The sequence below is a fragment of the Lissotriton helveticus genome, chromosome 3_2 (assembly GCF_964261635.1).
Source record: "Lissotriton helveticus chromosome 3_2, aLisHel1.1, whole genome shotgun sequence".
NCBI lineage: Eukaryota > Metazoa > Chordata > Amphibia > Caudata > Salamandridae > Lissotriton > Lissotriton helveticus.
The window spans coordinates 114,000,456-114,025,824 of NC_136062.1; the positions used below are offsets into that span (position 1 = coordinate 114,000,456).

General features: G+C 44.4%; 1 protein-coding gene across 1 annotated transcript in view; it reads right to left on the minus strand.

Moving 5' to 3' along the window:
- Nucleotides 1-25,369, minus strand: part of PRTG (protogenin) — a 98,187-nt gene that overhangs the window by 26,716 nt on the left and 46,102 nt on the right. The window contains exons 10-12 of the mRNA XM_078684869.1: nucleotides 13,160-13,255; nucleotides 10,823-11,009; nucleotides 2,544-2,671 (exon numbers count right to left, since the gene is read on the minus strand). Coding sequence (XP_078540995.1) covers nucleotides 2,544-2,671; nucleotides 10,823-11,009; nucleotides 13,160-13,255 — 411 coding nt within the window. The remainder of the gene's footprint in view (nucleotides 1-2,543; nucleotides 2,672-10,822; nucleotides 11,010-13,159; nucleotides 13,256-25,369) is intronic.

Here is a 25,369-nt window from a genome sequence, read left to right on the forward strand (position 1 = left end):
AGTGAGGATGAAGTTTGTGTTTGTGGTGCATGTTCAGGGCTTGAGTCGGGGGTACACGCAGGTACCGGCGTCCCCAGACTCTTTTCACGGGGTGGACGCCGTCCCCCCTGCCAAGAAGCTGGGCCCCACAGAAATATGCTGAACTTGTCCCGGTGTAATTTGCACACACCTGGACACATTCAGCACGTGACGTCATGAGGCAATTTGCATATTGTCAGTCCCCCCACTTCTTTTTATAGGACTTGTGCCCTGCTGCATGTTAGAGGACACTAACAAATATATTACGAAATCACGATGAGGTGGCCACTGTCATTTACAGACAGCACATTTTTGATTGAAATCCCCACCAAATCTGCGCAGTTTTCGTGCTGAGAACGAAGACTTGCTTCAGCGAATATATATCATTTGAGCATCCCCAAGTAAAGTGTCTCGGCCCGTTTTCACCCTGTTAAAATCTTTGTTTCCATCAGAATAAAAACTGTGGCTCATTTGTGCTTTTCTTGCTTCTGATATATTTTGAAATGTTTGTACAGTGCATTTACAGGTATTTAAATGTTGTGTGCGCAACATCCTACAGCCTTTCATTTCACACTCTCCGTACTCCGGAAAATTTGTCACATAGTTCATTTTACACAATCCTATCACTCTGCAGTCAGATACAAAAAGAAAACACCAATATCCCTTTTAAATGAATAAGCATCTATGTGTGACATTAGATCCCTGCCTTTGACCTCTTCTTGTGGATACGTGCAAAGCCAGGACCACCTGCCCTACAACAGAAGCCTGATGAAGGCCCGCCTGGACATGTGGACCCAATGGCCATCGCAGGCCCTTTGGTGCACTTCTTAACCCCCCATTTTTCTGTGGAGAAAGCCCAGGAAGACGCCCTTTGAATAGACGATACTCCCTCTGGATTGTAAAGGTGGCAGTCCCGTGACTGAGCATCGGTTTTCACTTCTTTAATTCCCCTTTCACTTCTGTAGAAGTTCTCTGCATTTGAAAAAATAAGTCTCACAGGGTGCTGTTGTGGGTCACCTGGCACTGGCACCTGGTGAGGAGAAACTCAGCTGGGGGATGCTAAAACGAGCTACAAACCGCAGCCAAGAATTTGTTTTTAGTTCACGACGCCATTATCAATTGCAAGTTTTGCAAGCAGCGCTGCACACAGAATTGCTCGAGACGCAGTTGTTTGCTTCAAGTAACCCTCACCTATGCCCTCACCTCCGTCTAATGCAGGAACTCAGAGAGCAGTGTCAGTGCTTGCTCTCCAGCCCCCTCTCCAATGCCCCGATACCCAAAATGGTTAAGGAGCAGGATCACACAGTGAACATGTGTCTAATGTGATCTACCCTGTCAGGAATACAGGGATGCGGACCGCCCTGGGAGGAGAAGGTCTACCACTTACATTGTGGACCCTCCTTGAGACCCGATCAGAGATGTGCTCTGAGGACCTGTTCAGCAGAAAGAGGCAGCATGGTCATTGTGTCAGACTTGGGAGTCTTACTTTTGTACCAGAGTGACCTGCCTCAAGCAACACACTAACTCAGTAAACTCCCCATGTGAGAAGATTTCTAATGATCCCCGCTCCCTATGGATGATGTTTGCCACTGAAGGTACCATATTATGAAGTGTGTAGAGAAGGTAACAGTACATCAACATCTGGGGTTGCATTTCTGACCAAGATAGTGCTTGGGCCTTCTGGTTTTCTTTTTTGATTATTCATGTTACTGATTTATATTCTATTGTGAAGATAAAAACCTACATCCAGGGCACTAAAATTGCATAATTTAGTGGCCACAGAGATTTACTTATCATTATGGGTTATCCGCACTTGCCACATAATCATTGGTTGTGAATAGTATTTTGCATAGGATTTGGTAAAAGAGTTTCAAGTATTTTCCATTATATTGTGGTACTTTTTATACCAGTATGTTTTTAAATGCATATTTTCTGTTGAGCTGTGGTTCTTTCTATATCAGCACTTGTTTAAATGTCAAACTAGCTTAACAATAATGCCATACAATGTTCCTCAGAGTTTGCTCAGACTATATGCAGCATAATTTGTCTCTCCTCGCTAAGTAAATTAGTGAACATGGTGCGTAATTTTTACCTCAGTTTCCTCCTCATTTCACGTGTGCTAAACAAAATCTTTGGTTAAAACGGTGGTTTCGGGAGTGCTATTTTATAGCGTAGCGCTGTATTTCAGTTCCTAGCCAATTCTCATATCCCAGGTTAAGCTCTGATTGGTCGGCCCAAAAAGTAGCCCTTTTCAGAAGTGCATCACTGACCAAGGACCCATGGCACCAGTGGTGACAGTAATTCACTTAAGAGCCGCCTGTAAACCCTTATTTACAACCACGACGGGAGAAAAGACCTAATAAACTGTCAGTGCTAAACACTGAAAATCTATCACTTTTATATCAGAGATTTAAGCAAACTTGAAAATGTACAAATCTAGAAGGAAAGCAGTAAATGAAGGATATTTAGAAGGCCACAATAACGAGGCCTCCACAATGCGTGGATAAGCTGAATGAGCCACTTACCTTCTGGAAGGGTGGTTTGGTAAACTACTGGACTCCAGGGGCTGGAAAGCTGATCCACATGCAGCCGCACCGCAAACTCATATTTGGTGTTAGCTGCTAGTCCTTGAACAACCAGGTGAGTCTCTGACCTGTGAATGAAAAAGACATTCATTTTAAAGGGGCCGCTGCCATCGGTTTAAACTACTCTGCCTATCTCTTCTTATAGAAGCTGGGAGCTATCTTAAACATAGATTGCTCCCTTTTTCACATCGCTGTTTCACCATAAACATCATCAATGAAATAACAGACATAAAATAACTTTAAATTAAAAAACAAAAAAAACACAACTGTATTTTGTGCAGGCCATGGCTTTGTTTGATAGGTAATGCTGAAACGATTTTAGAGCTAGAAAAATCGCTAGTAACTCCAGATGATTTATGTGGAGTCGTTTTTGTTGCAATGTCCATGTACCCTGTACTGTGTGATTTTGTAAATGCGCTCCCCATCCTGTGAGAGATGCGTCTGTGGCTAATATTATCTGTGGAACAGGCTCTATAAACGGCCGGCCAGTGGAAAGGTTTTTGGTGTTCCACCATTGCAGAGAGCGATATGTCCGGTCGTCTACCACCACCAGATCTGTTATTTGTTGCTGAGCCTTATTCCACTGACTTGCTAAGCACTCTTGTAAGGGGCGCATTTGTAGTCTTGCATATGGTACTATGAAAATGCAGGATGCCATCATTCCTATTAGTTGCATGAACACTCGAGCTGGTAGTGAATGTTGTGGCTGGAATCTTTTGATAAGATCCTGCATAGTTTGTATTCTTGTTGGGTTGGGGTACGCTATTGCCTTGGAGGTATCTATTGTAGCACCTAGATACTGCTGAGACAGGGACGTTTGGAGATGGGACTTCTTTTGATTTACTGTGAATCCCAGTTTGTGTAGCAGGCATATTGTTTTTCATGCATGTGCTGTACACATCGGTTGAATGACTTGGATTTTATTAACCAGTCGTCCAGGTATGGGAAGACATGAATGTTGTCCCTTTTTAAGTGTGCTGTTACTACTGCTAGACACTTTGTGAACACTCGAGGTGCTGTAGTTACTCCGAAAGGGAGTACTTTGAATTGGTAGTGTTGACCTTCTAGAATGAACCGCAGGTACTTTCTGTGCGATTGATGTAGGGGAATGTGGAAGTATGCGTCCTTGAGATCTAATGTGGCAAGGAAGTCTCCCTTCTTTAGCAACGGTAGAACCTGTTGTAGTGTGACCATATGAAAGTGGTCTGATTGTATGTACAGGTTTAGGGGCCTTAGATCTAAAATAGGTCTGAGGGACCCGTCCTTTTTGGGTATGAGAAAGTATAGAGAATAAACTCCTGTGTTTTGGGACTGGTTCTATTGCATTCTTTTGTAGTAGAGATTCCACCTCTTGTCTTAGCAGTATGAGGTGTTCATGTGACATGGGACGCTGTCTGGGTGGTATTGTTGGGGGAGTGGAAGTGAGTTCCAGGTAATAACCTGACTGAATTATTTGTCTTATTCACCTGTCTGTGGTGATGGAGTTCCAGACAGGTAGGAACTGTTGTAACCTCCCCCCGACAGGAGTGGAATGGTCTGGGAAAATGGAAGGGAAGTCACTGTTTGGAAGTAGAGGTGTTGCGATTCTTGTTTCCTCTACCTCTGCCCTTATTGTTGTTTCCTCTATAACCTCCTCTATAATATCCTTTACTAGGCGAGGTTTGGTTGGGCGCTTTGTAAGAAGAGGAGGTATTGTCGGTTTGGAAACCCTTAGAGGCGCCCCTATATGAGGAGCGACGAAAAGAAGGCCTATGGGCTTGTGTTTGTAAAGCTCCCATGGATTTTTCAGTGTCTGTATATTTTTTCATCTTTTCTAGTGCACTATCGACTGATGGACCGAAAAGATGTTGTTGGTCAAATGGCTGGTTTAAGATACTGGCTTGTACTTCTGGTTTAAACCTAGAGATGCGTAACCATGCATGTCTACGCAACAATACCCCTGTATTTATTGCTCTAGAGGCTGTGTCTGCTGTGTCTAGTGCACATCTTATGGAGGTATTTGTAATAACCTTGCCTTCTGTATTAGGTCAGAAGCCCTGGTTTTATATTGTTCTGGCCAGTGTTGCATGAGTGACTCTAACTCATCATAATGAGCTCTATCATATCTATCTTGCTAACAAAGCTTGAGTGTTAGCAATCCTCCAGACATTGGCTGCTTGTGAAATGGTGCGTTTTCCTGAAGCATCTAAAAGCTTACTCTTTGTCAGGGGACGGAGCATCCCCTGTTGTCTGCGAGTTAGCTCTTTTTCTCGCATTTGACACTACAAGTGAGTCCAATGGCAACTGTCCTTTAATGTATGCTGGATCAGTTGGAGTCGCTTTGTACTTCTTTTCTAGTCTGGGGTTAATTACCCTTGCTCTAACTGGGTCTTTAAATATTTCAGGTGCATGTCTTACCACTCCACTAAGTATTGGAAGTGTGGTTGTGGTCTTATGTGACGACATTAGTGTGTCCATTAGAAAGTCTTCTTCCACTGTATCTGTGTGTAAGTCTACTCCATGCAAAGTGGCTGCTCTATGAATGAGCTGCGTGAACCCAATGGTGTCATCTGGGGGAGATGGTCTAGACGGGTATACATCATCTTGTGGCAGATCTGGTGCATCTGCTGCATTATAATCTTCCCATGGGCCACCTGATGGCCCAGGAATATCATCTGGGTCATTAATGTCGTCCATGTGATGTTCTCTCTCTACCTCTTGTGAGTAGCTATCCCCATCATTCTCATCTTGTGGTATAAGACTATGTGTACTAGATGGTGAATGTACAGGAGAAATATCTACTGGTATTTCTACTTCAGGTGAAGGAATCCTTATGGGTGAAGTTTGAGCATGCTTTTCTAGAGGAACTAGCGGTGGTTTAGGATAGTCTATTTTCCTCTTTTCAGGCACTGAAGTGAAATGTCCAGTCTTTGGATTAATATGAAGAGTCTTTTGCTTAGGGTCAGGTTTAAAAAGCTCTTCTACTGGAAAATCCTTTTTCGGCGCCGATTTATGTGGTTTGGGGACGAAATGCTTATCTTTAACAGTGTCTATTGCCTTTGGAGCAGGTTTTTGTTTCGGTTCCGAAGACTTTTTCCTAGGATCCGTGCTCTTTGGATCCGGAGTTTTTGTTCCCGGAGTACGTTTGGACTCATCTACCTTCGGAGCCGAAGTATGTTTCGGTACCGGAACCGTCTTCGGGTCCACTTTTTTCGGAACCGGGGTGGTTTTTGGTTCAGTAGCTTTGGGAACCTCTTTCGGTGCCAAACTTGCTTTCGGTTCAACCACTTTCGGTACCGAAGGATGCTTTGGTGCCGGTGTTAATTTTGGCTTAAGGACCTTCTGCTTTTCTGGACCGACAGACTGGCCCGAGTCGACTGGAGGCTTTTTTATATTCTTCGCTGCCGAGCCAGAAGGCGGACGTCGGAAGGTTTTGTTCGGTGTGCACCTGGACCGAAGGTGGAGGTGGAACCGAAGCCTGTCCCGGTATGGTGGGGTGAACAGGGTCGACGTCTGTACTCGCGACCTGTTGACCAGCTGGAAGATCGTCATCTTCAGATTGATCCTCCGCTCCAGAAGCTGAATCCTCTGCTTCGGAAGCGATGTCTTCGTGGTGCTGTTCTTCGGCGTCTACTTCAATCAGAGCCTCGTCCATGATGAGGTCTGGTGTCGATGAAGATGACTGCGCCATTACTCTTTGAGCTCGTCCCTGATGCGCAGGCCTCACATTCTCGACTCTCGTGCTCTGGAGATAAGCACAGATTGCAAACCTCATGAAGATCGGTGTGAGGGAATTTGTGTCCGCACTGAGGGCACTTCTTGAAGGGTGTTCTTTCCATGAGCCAAAGGCCCAATGGCGCAGTTGGGCCCGACAGACGCTGGAATCGAGAAGTGAAGCCTCTCTTCGACGCTGGTAACCGGAATCACTGTTGACGACGATGCCGATGGTATTATGATTGATTTATGGATTCGAAAAGAGATCGGTAACGGGACCTGAGGGACCGAACGATGAACACATCCGAGCCCGATGGCGGAAAAAACAATCTGAAGATGGAGTCGATGCCCATGCGCACTACAATCTAAGGGAGGAGTCGTCCAACAGACAAAGACTCTTCCAAGACAACAACAAAGTGTAATCATCCGGGCCCACCACCAGATGTGATCTAATGCAATATTGTGTGGTCTGCAGCCCATATGCCTCGCACATTGTTTTTTTGTCTCAAAAAGCACACACTGCCACAGTAGTTGCTGAAACTGAACAAAACTAATGTGTGTTCCCATATGCTCCTTGTGAAAGAGCAGAATGCTGTCACTTGCAATAAAGCTAGCCGATACAGAGAGAGAGAGTCAGAGTTTCAATAAACGCAAAAGGTCATGGTCAACAACAGACCAAATTAGGGGGCCAATTATTAAAGAAAGTCTCGAAAGTGCACCCATGGTATATGTCCTTGCATTAAGTGCAGCTGTACAGCTTTCGTGAATTCCCAAGAATTTACAGAAATAGGGTAAGAAATAGTACTTTTAGAAAATATTTGTGAACTGCATTTTACCATGAGCAAATATGCATGTGTCGATTTGCTCATGCAAAAATCTGAGTGTTTGCATTTACACTTTCCCTCCAACCAATTTTTTCTCAACTCTGGAAAAGGTTTACTTCTGCCATTGTCAGGAGCAAATTTCCAACATTTCTCAGTATGGGAAAAAATAAGAGAAAAGTTGTTGAAACCCTTAAAACATGCAAGTTAGTATGTTTGCAGACTCAAAAGGGCATTCTAACCCTGTAACTATTGCTTACCACTACCTTCAGCCCCAGACGGTAGATCTGCGGAAACGTGGCAACAAAAGGGGATTGCAAGTATTCAAACACTACTAAAGTGTGAGCCCTGGCATAATCAGATCTCTTAGATAATGAGATTGTTGTCATAATTTGTTGCCACACTATATGGCACCAAAGGGACAAGTGGATTATGTTACAGGACAAGTAGATTTATGAAGCAACCTGCCCTACGGACACGTTGATATTTTATTAAATTCCACGCCCCTGTGAACTACAGCCCAAAAAGGACTTTTAAATAGATTGCCCCTGTTTCCAGTTCCTTACTGGCCAAAATTAGCAGTGTCTCCTATGATCATCACACAGGCCCACTGGGCATAAAAGCTTCAAAGTTCTTGAGAACTATGGCGTGCCGGTACCAGAGCAGCCAAATATGTGCCCTAACCCAGTGGATGAAAAAATCCCATCTATGGTGGAGTTTATGTCTTATACAGTATCAGCTTATCCCTCTTTGACCAATAAATGTAAATACACAAAGAAATATTTTAGTCAACTGGATAGATTCAGCTAATGAAGATTTGGGTTTATGTAGGCTAGAAGCATACCAGCACGGCACAAAGTTGATGCGTTTTACTTCAAAACAAGCATTCGCAAAGACAATAGGTCTGGGTTTAATGGGCTATTTCAAAGACAGAAGGGAGACAGAGAGAGTCCCTCGTGCAGTTCAGTGCAAGCACTCGAGAGGTCGTGGAAGAATACAAGCCAAGATGCGACTGACAGTCAAGCCAATGGCTGCAGGAAGCTGGTTGAAAAAAAGCCAAGGGTTGAAAGGGGCAGATCCAGATTCCACTCAATGTAAATTGTTAGCAATAGGTCTGCTTGTCGGTTACACTGTCAAGCCTAGATCCAAAAATTGCCAAACCCATCATTGCTTCTAGTCTTCTGCCGAAACCCACATGACGAAGTTCATTCAGCAGGGACAGTTGCTACTTATTATTATTCCGGAATTGATTTTGAGCAGTTTTTCTCCATTTGGTGCTAAAGTGCATTAAATGCGACCCTCTTACAGTATGAACAATCTGCCTCGTCGTAAGTGGTGCACAATAAGTATCTAACATTGCTTGCAATCTTAATACAAATCCTGAATGGAGACCTCCCATTGGAGAGAAGTATCTCCTACGCAACGTTCATATTTTACAAATGACTTGACCATGATTAATCTTAGCCAGCAATTCTGCTGGTATCAACTGCAATCCTGACACTTTTGCACAGGCCATGTGGTGGAGTTAAAATTTACAAAACTGCAGAGCAGCTCAATTACTGAAGGTATCTGAAAATGAAAAAGCAGAGAGGGCGCTGTGGGTTTTTGTCTATGCCACAAAGCCGCTCTGATAACAGACATGCCTTTTTGCCACTACCTACTGAGCTGCTTTAACTTACTCCATAAACGGCCAGCAACAACTCCTGATCCAACAACCAACGCGCAGGATAATACAAGCATGTGAATCTATAACAGATCCATGCTGCAGACCTATACTTCAGTGCCTCCCAGCAATACATTGCTCATCACTTGGAAACAGGCACTATAAGCGTTGACGGAAGTACAGTTCTGCTGTTGAAACCAAAGAAATTAGGCAATTAGGATCAAAAAGACACTCTGTGGCGTATTGCCTTTGACCTGAGGTCCCAATGGAATCTCTAAGCAGAGGAACAACAACAAAAAACAGATCTTGCGGAGTACGTAACATTTTTAGGACCAAGAACAGGACACAAACTAATCTTGATGATAATAAGATGAAGCTACAAAGACTTGGTATACAACCTTTACAACGCAACTTTTACAACGACCTACCATTACCACGCATTTTTTACAACGCAGGATCCATTACAACGCATACCATTACAACGCATGTATTTACAACGCAGGTACCTTTACAACGCATACCATTACAACGTAAGTATTGGTAAGTATATCATTTTATTAAAAATATTATAAGTTTGGGTTTTTGGGTAAAGGGGTATTTTTAGGGTTCAGGGTCAGTTTTCAGTTTTTGGGTAAAGGGGTATTTTTAGGGTTCAGGGTCAGTTTTCAGTTTTTGGGTAAAGGGGTATTTTTAGGGTTCAGGGTCAGTTTTCAGTTTTTGGGTAAAGGGGTATTTTTAGGGTTCAGGGTCAGTTTTCAGTTTTTGGGTAAAAGGGTATTTTTAGGGTTCAGGGTCAGTTTTCAGTTTTTGGGTAAAGGGGTATTTTTAGGGTTCAGGGTCAGTTTTCAGTTTTTGGGTAAAAGGGTATTTTTAGGGTTCAGGGTCAGTTTTCAGTTTTTGGGTAAAGGGGTATTTTTAGGGTTCAGGGTCAGTTTTCAGTTTTTGGGTAAAAGGGTATTTTTAGGGTTTAGGGTCAGTTGTCAGTTTTTGGGTAAAGGGGTATTTTTAGGGTTCAGGGTTAGTTTTGGGTTTTTGGGGTACAGGGGTATTTTTAGGGTTCAGGGTCAGTTTTGGGTTTTTGGGTAAAGGGGTATTTTTAGGGTTTAGGGTCAGTTTTGGGTTTTTGGGTAAAGGGGTATTTTTAGGGTTCAGGGTCAGTTTTGGGTTTTTGGGTAAAGGGGTACAGGGTAAAAAGTAAATATAATTAAATTTAAATTACATTAAATTAAATTGATTAAATTAAATTACATTAATTAAATTAAATTAATTAAATTAAATTAAATTAAATTACATTATATTAATTTTAATTAAATTACATTAAAAAAAATATTATATACCTACCAATACTTACGTTGTAATGGTATGCGTTGTAAAGGTACCTGCGTTGTAAATACATGCGTTGTAATGGTATGCGTTGTAATGGATCCTGCGTTGTAAAAAATGCGTGGTAATGGTAGGCGTGGTAAAAGTATGCGTTGTAACGTCATACATCCCAAAGACTTCAACATTAGTAAATCAATGGAAGCCAAAAGCACTGTGTGCCACTGACATACAAGTGGGGTGCAAAGCAAGCAAGGTTTTTGAGAGATCCTGCTCGGACACTATTCACCAGGCACACTGTATTCTTCTTACAAATCCTCCAATGGTCTTAGGGTTGGGCCTGATAACCTAGTCACAGATGTCTCATGGTCCTCACTATTATAGGTTGGGAGTGACGTCACAGTAAAACTCGATTTTAAACAAATTATTAGATAACAGTAGTGAAAAACACCCCCTTCAAAAAAGTACAAGTAGAAAAAGGGCTTACCAATCAGTACTTTTTAAACAAAATTGCCTTTGCAGAGTTGCAACTAGTGATCTGTCCGCTCGCCGTGGGAGCACATTAGACTATCTACTTTCCAAGACTTAGTAACAGCAAATCCCAGGCTGCAGTGTTCTACCAGAGATGGTCACCTGAGGCTGCTGGTTAAGGTAAAAACAAAACCCTACTTTTTGCCATGGCTATTTGCAGACCCCAAAACGACTCCAAGCAGCGTACGTACGTCTGAAGGTACAGCACCAGGGAGGCATTCTGCAGGCCCACAGGGTTACAGCGAACGGTATAGTTGATGACTTGTGCTGAGGTGAAGGCTGCTCTTCCCCAGTGAAGAGAGACAGAAGACGAACTGTTGGCCTTTGCGTACAGATGATGGGGCGGTGGGGGTGGTGGTATCATGTGATCCTGCTGAGCTGTTTGGGTAAATAAAGTTAAATATTTATTCATGTGATAATCTGTGGTGGAATAGCCAATTTACGGTCAAACAAGCAAGGGTTCAGATTAATACAAGTCAGGACTTGTGGTGTGCAACGCCAGCATTACTCTCTCTTCATTATAATGAACCATTTATTCATCAATGAAGAGAACCTCGGTGTAACTGTTGGATTACACAACTTCACCACATATTATATTTTTGAAGATGTACTTCCACTGAATCAGGTTCGTGGCTGCTTGGGTTTTAGCAAAACACCACAAAGTGGTAGAGCTACGTCCAAATGTACGAATCTACATCATCTTCCACATATCCAACAAGTCTCAGAAATGCCATACTTTTGAAGGGGCCAATCAGTGTACAGAAAAAAACAGCATTATTTGCCCAGCCCCGCAATGGTAACACTAAAGAGTAATAGGCACTCTAGAAAATAGCTACGATGATATCAACATGGGCTTTGAGACGCACTGTCACATCATTCACTGGATGGCCCTTTAAAAGATACCACACTTATAGAGGAATGTCTTTTCATATTGCCTTTACAAGGTTAATTCTGCAGTATATTACATGATTCCATAAAGATCTGCAAAGCGTGATTACATGTTTTTCAAAATGAAAAAAGAGAAAGCACAGAAAGTGTTTATCTAGGTTAATGCAAAGTTATTGACCGAGGGTCGAGGGCGGTGTTAGTGCTGCTGGATCTTTCAGCAGCATTTGACACCGTCTCTCACAAGATCTTGCTGAGAAGGCTGGAGGACTTAGGGTTGGGCGGCTCTGTGCTGAAATGGCTGTCTTCCTACCTGACCGACCGTTCACAACAAGTTTTTACCCCCCCCTTCACTTCCTCTGCTAGACCGCTCAAATGGGGAGTCCCACAAGGCTCCTCCCTCAGCCCGCTTTTGTTTAATGTTTATTTTACCCCTCTGGCCAAATTGATTGCTCAGACTGGGATTAAGTCCACATCCTATGCTGATGACATTCAGCTTCTTTTTACGTTTGACACCCCCTCCGCTTCTGCTTTTGATCCACTGAAATCCTGCCTTAGAGATATCTCTAATTGGATGGATGCCAATTCCCTCCGTCTCAACGTAGGAAAAACGGAGATTCTGTTTTTTAATTCCCCATCTCCCCTGGACTCTAGCTTGTGGTGGCCTGAAGACCTGTGCCAAGCCCCTACGCCCAAAGACTCGGTGAGAAACCTAGGAGTACGCTGGGATAACCATCTCAGCTTCAACTCCCAGGTACAAACAGTCGCAGCCTCCTGCTTCGTTAAAATTAGAACAATTAAACGGCTCATTAACTATTTGCCGGAGGACTGCCGTAAGACTGTGATCCAGGCACTCATCATTTCCCATCTTGACTATGCCAATGCCCTCTACCTTGGTATCACAGCCGGCCTGTGTCACAAACTACAGACGGTCCAAAATGCCGCTGCTCGGCTGGTGGAGAGAATCCCTGCCAGACAACATATCTCTCCACATCTCCGTAAACTCCATTGGCTACCCATCACGAAAAGATGCGTCTTCAAAGCTATGACGCTGGCCTTCCGTGCATCTAAAGGCAACGGGTCGGCCCATCTGAAAAACACACTACGTCCTTACGTCAAACCCAGGGCACTACGCTCCAACTCCCTACTTTTCCTGGAAACCCCCCGATTTAAACGTTCCCGTGCAGGTGAGAAAACCTTTGAGGTCTGTGCCACTCAGCACTGGAACAAGCTCCCGCTTGCCCTCCGCACCTGCCAAGCAGAACCAACATTCCGTAAATCCCTGAAAACTCATCTCTTTTCCTCCTAGTTTGGTTCCCCGTCCCATTGCCTCCTGTCGTCAGAGTTTCAGCGCCGGGATGCCCCGTTGGGGTCGCTGCGCGCTTTATAAAATACACAAATAATAAAAAATAAAATAAATATTAAAATTGCAAGTCCTTCAGGATTTAAGAGGTGATAAACCTTAACGCTGTGACCTTGGAGGATTAAGACAATAGAAAATCCTCAACTTTTAAAGAGGAGAGCTCTTGTTGTCCACTCTCCATTTCATTAACAGCATGCTCACACGCAGGACTGCGCCACCTCATGGTCTTCGTGCACACATTCTTATGAAGGCACATGCAACCAACCCATGGACTACTTACAGGTGCATCCTGGAGTGCTGACAGTTTGATCTGCCTGGTAGCCTTCCTCCATGTTATTGTAAGCCAGTAGTCGCACATGGTATTTCCGCCTGGGTTCTAGAGAGAGAAATGTTTATTAGAAGGCTCTAGTCCAAGGACCTGTACCGGTTACATGTGTCACAACCTAAGGGAGCTTAAAGGCACAATTATTGCAGAGATTTACACAGATGCTATAGTATTTTTCATTCATTCACTCTAATTTTCCCTGCAGTGACAAGTGTGTGCAAGTGGTAAAGCAGGAAAAAAAGAGGTCAAAAGCACTGTTGAACAGTAGGCATTGTACCCGTTACTATTGTGTGACGTGGCTATGTTAGGCTGAGTATTGCTATCAGTTTGGTTGTTGATTGGCCATGGTGATTTGGGTATAATGGGTTGGTTCATATGAATGTGCACCCAACAATGAATCAGTTGTATACCTATAGATATGAGTTTAAGAACTCACTGTGCTCTTGTCTCTAAATTATATTTAACACTAAATACTAAAAAGGCACTAAATGGTTAACTATTCATTGCTTTGCTTTCGCATCATAGCAACTAACAGAAAAGAAGCTAATTTAACTCTGCAAGCTCATGAACTGCACCATCATATGTCATTATATACTAAGTTCAATAAAAGGTACGAAATGCTGCTATTCTTGGAACTGGACAACTGTGTTATTTATATATCCAAAAATGCACACTATTTAGAGTAATGAACTGCCAAATAGTCTCATTTATCAGTTTTTCTTTATTCTTTATCGCATAAGACATAACAGCCAACATGTTTCACTCATTTTCAACAATACAGAACTTCTTCGGGGCAACCGATCATGTGCATTTCTCATCGTAGTTGTAGTTATTTGTCTAATGGGCACATACACGTTCTGCCTTTTACAATGTCAAAAGTATGACATGACTTTATTATCATGTGAACATATTGCACAATGCTCATGCCTTTCCTCAACTAGATATTTGGACTGTTCCTGCACTTTGTTTCAGTGGTATTTGTAGTAGCTGAATACCGGGAGGAGTATGTGAAGGCAAAATATATACAGTGGACAAATCTGGGGTTTTCACTTTGGCCAAAGCTGCTTAATTTGTGTACTAACGGTGTTATTTACATCAAAAGGTATTTACAACACAAAGCTGTGACATACAGCTAGATGCATCAAACAAAAATCCGCTCGCAAAGGGTCAGATTCTCAGAATCTGCCCCTTTGCGACCGGTATTTTTGCATTTGGGATGCATCATCCCAAATGCAAAAATTGCAAATTGAGAAATCGCTAAATTGCGATTATTTGCTTTTAAGGAATCTCAAATTGAGATTCCTTAAATGCAATGCATGAAAGTTTTAAAAATAAAGAATTCGCTAATAGGGCACGCAAATTACCATGAAGTACAACTTCATGGTAATTTGCAAAAACTTTGAAAAATGCACTAAAGTGTATTTTTCAAAGTTTCATGTTGCGCACACATGCCCTGAGGGCATGTGTGTGCGCAACATATGTGCACAGATCAATTTCAGGGGTGCAACAGGGTGTCCTTTGGACACCCCTGCACCATTGAAATCGCAATCTTAATTTGCGATTCGCTAATTGCGATTCGCAAATTGAGATTGTCTTCCCATTCATTCCTATGAGGAATGAATGGGAGGTATTCCTTAAGCGAGTCGCAATTAAGGAAGTCTAAGAAATCGCTATTTTTTGAGTGATTTCTTGATGCATTCCATTTTGCTATTCCTTAATAGCGAATCGGTATTTTTCGCTATTAAGGAATCGCAATATGGGTTGTTGATGCATCTGGGGGTTTATTCCTTCGGGCCAGTCTCTATTGAGGGGCTGAGTGGAGATGAAATATTGTCTTCCTTTTTCTTTTCAGAAAACCTCTGGCGATGGCTATGAATATCTAAAAAAACACAAAATATTAAAATATGTGACGATAAAGAAACATTGAGCAAAGTTCACAAAGAAAAATCACAAACACATGAGACTATGATTAAATTAGAACTATGGTGCTGTGCTGATGGTGATGGCTAGGTGTACAAAACGGCACAAGAAAAGGAACAGGCCTGGCTCAACAGCAGGCCACCTGATCAGCCTTACACGGCCAATAGTGCAACACAGTCGTGAGCGAAGCGGATTATTCCAGCCTGAGCCACCCTGCATATGGCAGCAGGCACAGGGATGTCTATGCCCCGCCGATGCCGCAGTTCGATGAGGATGAGGGTGCTGAAAGTCAGGCTATAACAGATAATTTATTCTACCATCTACACCTTCCACCATCCTGGCACACAAGGCAAGAGTAGATTTACAGAAGCCATTTTATTTCTCATGGATTCAGACTTCTGAACTTCTGGTGGAAAATATATACTTTTCCAAATGTCCACTTGTTTTTAAAGACAATGACGAGGTAACTAGAAGAAAGGAAGACTCTTCATTCAAAAGAAATATCTAAAAAGTATTTGCGACAAATATAGCCAATGGGAAAAGCCCTGCTTTAAAACTATTTTCTCTGGTAAAGAGCCGGTAAATAGGAGCACGGGAATAAGAGGTGCCTTCCAGGCAGCATTCACTTCCTTTCAGTTGCCTCCTGGGAATCTCCATTTCAGCGAGACACGGCGCCACAAGTCTTTCGATTTATCACCATGCCGATCACCTGCAGAATGGTCGCCTTCCTGCTAGAAATAGTCTTTCAGTGAACAGACCAGACCCTCTTACTGTGAAGTACAGCCGGAGGTGGATGTCAGGGTTTCAACCCCTGGGCTGCCAATCCCAAAGCCTTGTTCACACAGAGTTTCACATAATCAGTCCCACGGTTATGATGCCGGAAGAAAGCAGCAGAGTGTCACTAACCAAGAAGCGCTACTTACGGTCAATAATCCTGCTGATAGCTGGACCGTGGTTTCGAACAAGGCCCGCCCTGCTGCAGAGAAGCGCGAGCCCTGCAGGAGGCGCGTGCCACACAGCGCCAAGCCTCGCCTGACACAGTTTGCCGGTAAAACAATTCACAAGCACGAACCCCTTTGAATATTGTAATCAAAACACAAGCTACATAATGCCATGTCATGTTGAATAATGATTTTGTTATCGCGCCCCTGGAGAACAGCGCTCTCCGTTCAGTGTATTTGCAATCCAACAGTGTGGGCGTATTGATTGCAGGCGTTAAGAGGCGCACAGGACGTTTTCCATGGCCAGTGCAGAAAAGAAAAAAAAGAACAGTGTTCTTTATGCAGTCCTGCATCTCAAGCAATCACCAACAATAAGCATTTCAGAACGTCTGCTTGGGCTTTGACACCTGCTGTGATATCAGTCACCTGCCTTCTGTGATATCAATCACCGGATAACGGCACATAAGCTCCCACCCTAAATTTCTGAAAATGCTTTTCACTTTGACACCAAATGATAAGGTCCCGGTACTAGCTGATAGCTGTCGTGATACACAAAGCTTCCCACCAATGGCAACTCACAGAACAAGTAAATGAGCGCAAGCTAACAAACGCAAATGCACGGGCATGGTGAGCCTCCACCATCTCATAGGAAGGCTTGCATTTAAAGATGCACTGAAGAGGTAACATTTCAGAGTTATGGAGTTGGAGATGAAACTGAAGTGGTATCTCAGAGGGTTTCACAGCATTTGATAGATCTTAAGGCTGGAAAGTCTTAAAAGGAGAATACTAGGCTTGCAGCAGCTAAAACACTGGGGCGAGCAAGAGGCAAACCCAACGATTTGTGAGACTCGTGAGAACAACGCCCACTGGGAGATCTAAGAGGATTCCCACCATGGACCACCACTGCATCTTTAGAGTGGCCCTCAAGAAGTGTAGTCATGAGTGGGTAGGACGAGCTGGGATCAATCCAGAAACACTGACGAGTAGGGCAACACTACCAGGTCAAGTCTAGGTACCCTTATTGGGGGGGGTGGGGGCACTTTATTTATCCTGTGAGACCTTGGAAGTGCACAGAGAGCGAAAGACGAGGAAATATGCCCCAGACTAGGGACCTCACGGTTGCTAGGACGGACCCTCAGAGACACTTGCTTTAACCCTTCTTCTTGTGAAAACAATCTTGGGTGGGTGGACAGAGGCGCCTGTGTTTGCCTTAAGCATGGGTGCAGCGAACAGGAGCTGGGTGGATCCGAGAGCAGTGAACATGCTGGACAGGGCAGCCCTGCTTCCTTCCCTCTTAGGACCATTCATCTACATAGCCCCTCTCTACTTTCACATCTTAGACGCATGGGCACCAAAACCAGAGTCTTTTAATCTGAGGTTTAAACAGCACCACGCAATCCAAGCCTAAAGTTACTTAATTTAGGATTTGTCTCTTTAATTTGGTTGATCTATTTCTAACTACATTGTGTATTTTTCTCTGGTGTGTAATCTTTTATCATAAAATAGATTTGCAAACTACACAAATACTTTGATTATATAAACATAAATCAATATATCTTGCTGGTCGCATGTGCAACTTATATGTGATTAAGTTATTTATTAACCTTATTAGCAAGTTACGTCATTTATTTGTAAGGGGCGGCACTTGGAGGGCTAAGAGAGCGATGACCAGAAGAAGAGTGGCCTTTGAAACACTGAACCAAAGAGGTCTGCCTCTTTGGGCAGAGGTAGAATCAGCCAAGACTTGGTTTTATAATTATTAGGCCTTGTGTGAAGCAGCCGTGCGAGGTCTGACCGGAGGAGTAGTGGCCTTAGGAACATTGGACAATACCAGACAGGTTTAAGCCTCTGGAGGACGAGAAGGCAGGGCCAGGGCAGTCAGCCGCGTCTTACGTTTTACAGATTGAGGTTACAAAATGAGTGACTAGGCCACCAAGGAGACACTACTCCAGTCCCGGTTTGCTTTTCTTTGGTCTTTGTAGCCTTGTAATTTAGGCCCATAAATTCCGGGTAATCAGACATACCAGAATGCATCTGGATGGTAAACAAAAGCCCAAGACTGGAACATGGCGTCCTTGGTGACGCAGTCTTCTGGTAACCCTAACCCGGAGGTTCGCAAAAAATGGGTGATAATAATCTTATTTACAGCTCTTAGAAACAAGCGTGGTAGGAAACACTACTTAAAACAAGCTACTTTTATTATTCTTTTGACAAAATTTCTATCTGACTCGGTCGTCTTGGGTCCTTCATTTCAGGCTTTCCTTGAAGCAGGATTTGCAGGAATGCTTCCCGGGTGCCAGAACGACAGCCCCTATTCTATCAGGATAGGCCAGAGCCCCCCAGGGAGGAGAGGCACGTGACTGCACAGCTTGATCCCAGATTATGTTGAAGTGGGCCGGGGGAGGGGGCGCCTTTCCTGGAATCCCGCTCTCCTACAGTATGTTGCACCTTGTCCTACTGCATTAGGAGCAGCCTTCGTCGGGAACCAAGCAAGCCACTTATGATCCAAGCATTAACTAACCAGCGTAGTGCGGCCCGGCCTCCACTTAAACAGGCGGGGTAGGAGCGACGTTTACAAAACGAACGTGCTAAAACAAACAGTGTAGATAGAGCAAGATATGAACCCCTGTACTGACAAAGGAGCAGCACAACAAAATCATGGCAACCGACAAAGCAAAAACGATAAAAAATGGTGTTCTCTTAAAGAAAAACCTGTCAAAGAAAAAGTAATTTAATTTTAATCCTCGTCAGTTTAATTACCGCTGTATCAATGATATTACAATACAACTTTATACAATCGAAAAATCGTAAATTGTTTAATACACTGTACGTTCCCGGGTTGATCTCTCAAAGGGGGTGATTATAGTTACATATTGTGTCGACACCAGGGGGTGTGATTGGGGAGGTGGGGGAGGATCATTGGTCTTTTAAAAACTTTTTAAAAGAATGCCGGCTTCAGTTACGAGGTGCCAAGAGTATGAAAAGAATATGATTATTATTTGGAACAGATGAAGTCTGCAACCTGCCAAACCAAAATGGCTATAGCTGCGCCCTCATCTCGGAGACTACAGTACTCTTCGGTTCCATTAGGGGGAGCCAGCACGTTGCATCCGGCAACACTGAAACTAGGAGCTGAGGGCTGGCATCTCAAATCTGTCTCCTGGGGAGAAAGCAAACACCAAAGATGCACTCGCTCTTCGCATGCCACCGGGAACATCTCACCCAATCACTTTAGATGGTCATACTAGGTCCGCCCTGCAGCAAAGCCGTTCACCGGCTGAGGGTCTAGCCCTGCCAGAGGCCCTCATGCACTGCTCCCCATCATGGCCCCCTCGTTCAGGGCAGTGATGCCCAGGGTGACTAGGCCAGGATCGGCGAGAGCGCAGTGTAAGCTCGCAGCCGCGCTGCCGGGACACCCTCGCTTGTATTTCCCGCATCTATTCAGCGGTGCTCTGGCACAAAAGAAGTCCATTGGATCTTGAAATGAATTCATACTTGTATAGCGCACTTATACCCTGAGGTGTCTTGGCGCTGTACGCATATCAGAACCCTGTGAAATGCCCACTGGTGGAGCCAGGCATCCCAGCGCTGTTGGGGCCGTTGTGGAGATCAAGCAAGCTATTGCCCAGGGTTGCAGAGTGGGACCCATGATTAGAATAGGCACCAAGGCGAGAATTTTCGGGTCCGAGGAAATTGAGCCCAAGACCCGCCGAGGCAGGAATTGAACCCTGGTCCCGGGCCAGACCCCTGCATCAGGGTCTGCCGCTCTAACCATTGAGCCACACTTCTCCACTTCCTGAGTCTGGCATTCCCGCCCCCGCCCCACCCCGCCATTCCTGTCCCCTCCCTGCTGATGCTGGATAATAATGATGGAGGACGTGAGCGTCGAAGGAACAGGCTTCGCGCGCGCATCCATCGATTCAGGCCGGACCAGGACAGCAGAAAGTAATGGGCCTCTGGCCGGGGGAGGAGACGGTTTAGGGGTGTTAAATTCCTCGCAGAGACATGGCATAGGGACAGTTTACATCACATGGGCTGGTAGGGTTGGAGAAAAAAACATCAGTCACCTCGGGCACTGTGCAGTGTAACCGGCTCAGCACCAGCCCTACCTGCCTTTAGTAGAAGCAATGTTTAAAAACGCTCGTCCTCTGCTCAGCCCCCCTCGGTTGTAAAAGGATCACCGGCTGTAGCGCTCCTAAACGCGCAGCCATTGTTTCTGTGCGCTGCAGCAGTACGTGCGAAGCTGTACAGAGACCTTGAAAGGAGCCACCGGGTCAGCGAGAGATAAAATGATCACGTAATCCGAGGTCAGGACCATGAAAGAACGGCCTTTCAAGCCCTAGAGGCCGCTGTCACAGCACGCTTTCAATGAAGCCATGAAAAGGCCGGAGATGGGCCGAGCAGGACCCGACAGCTTACCAGGAAGAGTCCCACTCCCTGGATGGGTGAGGAAGGAGGGCACCTTCATGCCTGGGCAGAGATGGCGGGCAGGTTTTCATACATCAAGCACAGCCTTTCCCTCACCAAACACAGATATTACACAGAGAAACGGGAATTATTGCCGTACTCAATTACAGGCGTTGGGTGGTGAACAGTAGCTTTCATACCAAACAAACATACATACATATATCCATACATACTGGCTGTTCTGCCTTATGCAAGCGAGGCACTCTAATGAGGCAGTATTTCACTACCTTCCAAACAAGTACAGGTAATAAGAGATTAATGCATGGGACGGTGTCCACTACCTATTTATATATAAGGCAATATGTCCATCCTGTTATCTAAAAATGGATATTAGACAGGTATTGCCTTTTTCGTGTTAGACACTGACGTTTGACACAATGCTTCCTTTTTCATTCTAAGTGCCGACATTAGACATGTTCTCCACCCCCTTTCAGGTGAGACCAGCAGCTACGTCAGCTTTTGAAGTGCAGGGTGGGTTGCCACCCTTACAAAGAAGAAAATGCGACAATCTGTTCATCTCTAAAGGTTCTGCAAAGACTCAGAAATAATATGCCCATAGAACTTTATAAAAATTGATCGATTTGCATTAGTAATGTGGCATTTCTGTCTTTTTTTTTACTTTGGGGATTATTAAGGCAGCGCCATATCACGCCTTGAAACACTTTTTCTTATATTATTATTGTTTGAAGTGTGTAGTGATAAGGGGGAAACTAGTGCCTTTAGGTGATTTTGTGTATATTTGCATTGTGGCCATTACACTAACTAACGGCCATGTTGGTAGAAAATCTGGCAACCCTAAGTGCAGAATACATGTAAATGTGGCGCTCACTCGAGCGTCCTCGAACTTATTCTGTGTGAAGTGGCTACAAATAATGCAGTTTGAAAACTCAAGAGTTGATAATAACTGCCGTCTTTGAAGTGGAAATTCCCCATAAATGCAACTCAGCGCTCTAGCCAAAAGGAAGACTTGTGATTTGAACTGCAAGCAGGGTCAGACATAATCCCATTTGCCCCGAAGCCCAGTAACACGAGTGTGGGAGGAGGAAAACACACACACACAACTGGAATACACGCCACAGGGATAACTTTTAGACACTTTTTACCCTCTGTGACACAAACGCCGTTTTAATGTCTCCTTTAAGATAAAGGCAAGTCTCCGACCCTAAATAAGCTGCAGGACGGACAGCGCCGCTCCGGCCAAATGTCCTTTCTAATGTATTCTTTTGTGTCGGGGTTTCTGTGTAACCCCAAGTCCATTGTTTGAAGGGTGCCTGCCACGCAGCCCATTGGTCCGGCTCCCTCTGCCCCCCAGCCGGTCCCCTCAATACAATAAGCTCGTAGCCATTATTCAGGGAACGGGTCAGCAGCCCGGGCCGCGGTGACATCTGGGTCGTGACCTTTGACATTAAATCTGGGGTTGGCTAAAGTCCTGTCCTAGCAATAGAGCGAGGGCCAGGGGAATTGAGGTGCGTGTGGGGGAAGGGTGGGAACAGCGAGGCAGGGCCCAAAGTTATTCATCCCCCAAAACGGGTTCTAAGGCCACGAACAGGAGCTGGGATAGACATTTGGCAGATACCACGAGAGCCGGTGTACCCATGGCGACGAGCAAACATCTGCACTGGAAGCAGGGACACGACCAGTGCAGTGCGGCCTGTATCATCTATCTTATCTTGCAGCAAATGAACCGACAGTGCGGTGCGGCCTATATCATGTATTTAATCTCGCAGCCAGGGCTTTAAGCGGGAATGCAAAAACTGGTAGGGTGGTCTCTAAAAGGGGCGTGACCAATGTAATTAAGGGCGTGGGTTAAAACACTGAAGCTAAAAATCTGTTCTCAGCACAGTGTGCCGCCAGGCTTGTATTTTGCGGTTTCTGTCATTGCATTCAGAAATCTGATACAACAAATAACATCATACCTACAATAAGTGAGGCATATTGGCTTTGTCATTGGTTATTAGTTTCATAAGATAAATAAGCGGCAAGCAACTATGACTTGTATATAATATTGAAAAAGCTTCCACTTAAAGCCCTGGTGACACCACGACAATGTTGATACACTTGAGTTTCAAAAAGAGAAGGGGAATCCAAAGAGAAAAGGACTCCCTTTTAAAGGATTTCCCTTCCCCTACAACGTTCACCTGGCATGAGGTAATGCCGTAATTTCTCCACTAGTAAAAAGTGAGCAAAAAATCGATGCGCCTGCGGTCACTGCAATCCGGAAAAAAACGGACCGCCTGTGCCAAGGCACAAAACAGAGCCTGATAAGAGGCCTGTTTCGAGGCCCCCTCTGCACCGGTGAGACCCGGCCCACATAAAGCCCTGCTTGCAGCAAATAAACTCGTCAACTCCGACGTAACAGCGCGCACTCACACAGAGAATGCACGCTTGTTTGAAGAACGCAAACAAGCTGTTGACATACGAGGAAACGCTGTGCCATGGTTTGCGGTGGGAAACGGCAGCCAACGCTCTGACATGGCATTGGCTCTTCAGCATTAGGCCATCTTAAACAGCTGCATCATGATTGGCTTCAAACTCAGGAGGAACCTTCTACTCACAACCTGCCACAGTCTGATGCAAAGTGTAAACCCGGGAAGGTTGAGCTGCAGTGGAACATAACAAAACAGTGATGGTGGCAACGATTCTCTGCTCCCATCTCCCATCCCCAGCCGCGTGGTCAACGACTAGGGAAGGATTCACAGCCCTAACACTGAAAACCCTCAAGGGAGTTATATATTAAAAAAACACAAGCCCTGAGCACTGCCGAGCTAACACTCACACAACAACAAAAGGTAATAACAAAAAAGAAACACCTGCACTGATGATTGGAACTTATTTTGTGGCCGTCCATAAAACCATCCACAACATGGAACCCAGGAAGTGTGGTCCACCAGCATAAAATCATACCACTGGCATTTTCTCCACCGATGGGTGAGGAACAGGAGACAGGTGTGAGAATTAGACTCGCTTAATCTAGCATTGCCCACTACAATGGGAATACATCTGGTGTGGATAACGGGGCATGCCATGCTCTGGGCACCAGGCACGGACGGTTGCCAGCACGTCGACTACAGATGCCATGGGCACTAGGTGGTGGGCTGGAGAGTTTTGTATTTTTGGACAAACAAAAGCTAGTGAAGTTGGTACCCAGTGAACACAGTGCTAGCTCGGTGAAAAGGAGAATGGATTATGTGTAATTTAGCTCATTTAAACTTGTAGAGCGCTTTAAACCATAGGCATCACAGCGGTATATCCGGCAGGTGTTACGCAGATAACCAGCAATGACAATTCTAGTTGTGAGAAAAGCCTAGTCTTCACATTCTTGCAAAATGCAGAGTAAGAAGTAAGGCTAGCAATGTGTACAGGAGAGTGTTCCATAACCTAGTAGCTGCTACCGAGAATGCATACTCAACCCCTCTCGCCTTCCTAAAACGAGGAACAGTCACTTTCCTCTGACCAGCTGATCTCAACTAATCGTAGTTTTTCACATTTGACCAATATTGCATAACCTTGGGTAAATTACTTTTTCTTTGAAATACTTTATTCGAAACAAAATTTCATAAAAGTACATATACAGTTCCAAATAAATCCATAATAAACTGTACATAAAACAAATCATAAAACAATTCAGACAATAGGTACGAGTTTTGACCTAATGAGCCAAGCATTCGCCACATATTTTGCCACCCCACAGACCATATACATTGAAGAAACATCTGTTAAAAAAATACGCGTAGCTAATCTGTGATCCCTCACCCCTAGGCTCCTACAGACAGGTTTCAACCACCTTCCTCTAGGTTTTTTATATGCTACACATGCAAATAGGAAGTGGCCCAAGGATTCTTTTGGGCAGGAACAACCTGGGCATTTGTACTCTGTTCCTCTACATCCCTTCCAACCTGCCTTAAATGTGTTAAGGGGTAGAATACCATATCGGAGTTTCAAAAACAGTGTTCTGTCACGAGGGACCTGGATAAAATCCAAAAAGGGCTCTAACTTCCTAAGGGGCTTGTGATCAAGGAAGGTACTAGTTAGATGGCCCCAGTTTGGATTCCTGTGTTCTTTAGCAACAACCCAATCCCAATAAAGTTTTTTGACAATTGCTTTTGGGGGTGGCAGTTGCGAGATCCAACTCTCCTCCAGACCTATTGATTTTACAAGCCTCTTTAAATTGTTGAGCCATTTGATTTTGTTTGCTACGTTTAAACTAATCAGCTCATCCAAAACCTGAGCATAATTAAAAAGTTCTGGGGTCCTTCTAAGACGAACCCAGAATAACAAGGGGCGAATTTGCACTAGATCAACAACCGATTTTTTACCCATGTCAAGGAAAAGAGGTTTCAAAGGGGACGATAAGGGTAGCGAGACCATATCTCTAATAAACGTATTCTCGGCCACCGCTAAAACTTTTGTATTTTCCGCCCCCCAAAGTTCTGAGCCATAAACTGCCGCTGCCAATGCTTTCCCTTCATAAATTGCCAGGGTGGGGGCTATGGGGCGACTGAAAGATCGACGCTGGTTCTTAAGAATTACTCCTGCAACCCTTTTGAGATTTAAAACCATTTTGGCGATTACTTTTTCTCTCTGATCAGTTCACATTGTTGCCAACAGCGGGGTGCACCTAACCGGCTTGACCACAAAAACGAGCTACATTAGCATGAACATCCGTCATTTCATGTGGCTCAGAAACACATTCTATGGGATTCTGGTCTCTGTGCTGCATTGTCTCATGCTGGCGTCAATCCTAGTTACAGAGCACCTCTCAGCTGAAATGGATTTCAACTTCAGGAAGGGTCACATGCAGCCTTTTACACCCCGAGCACTCGAAATCAATACGAAG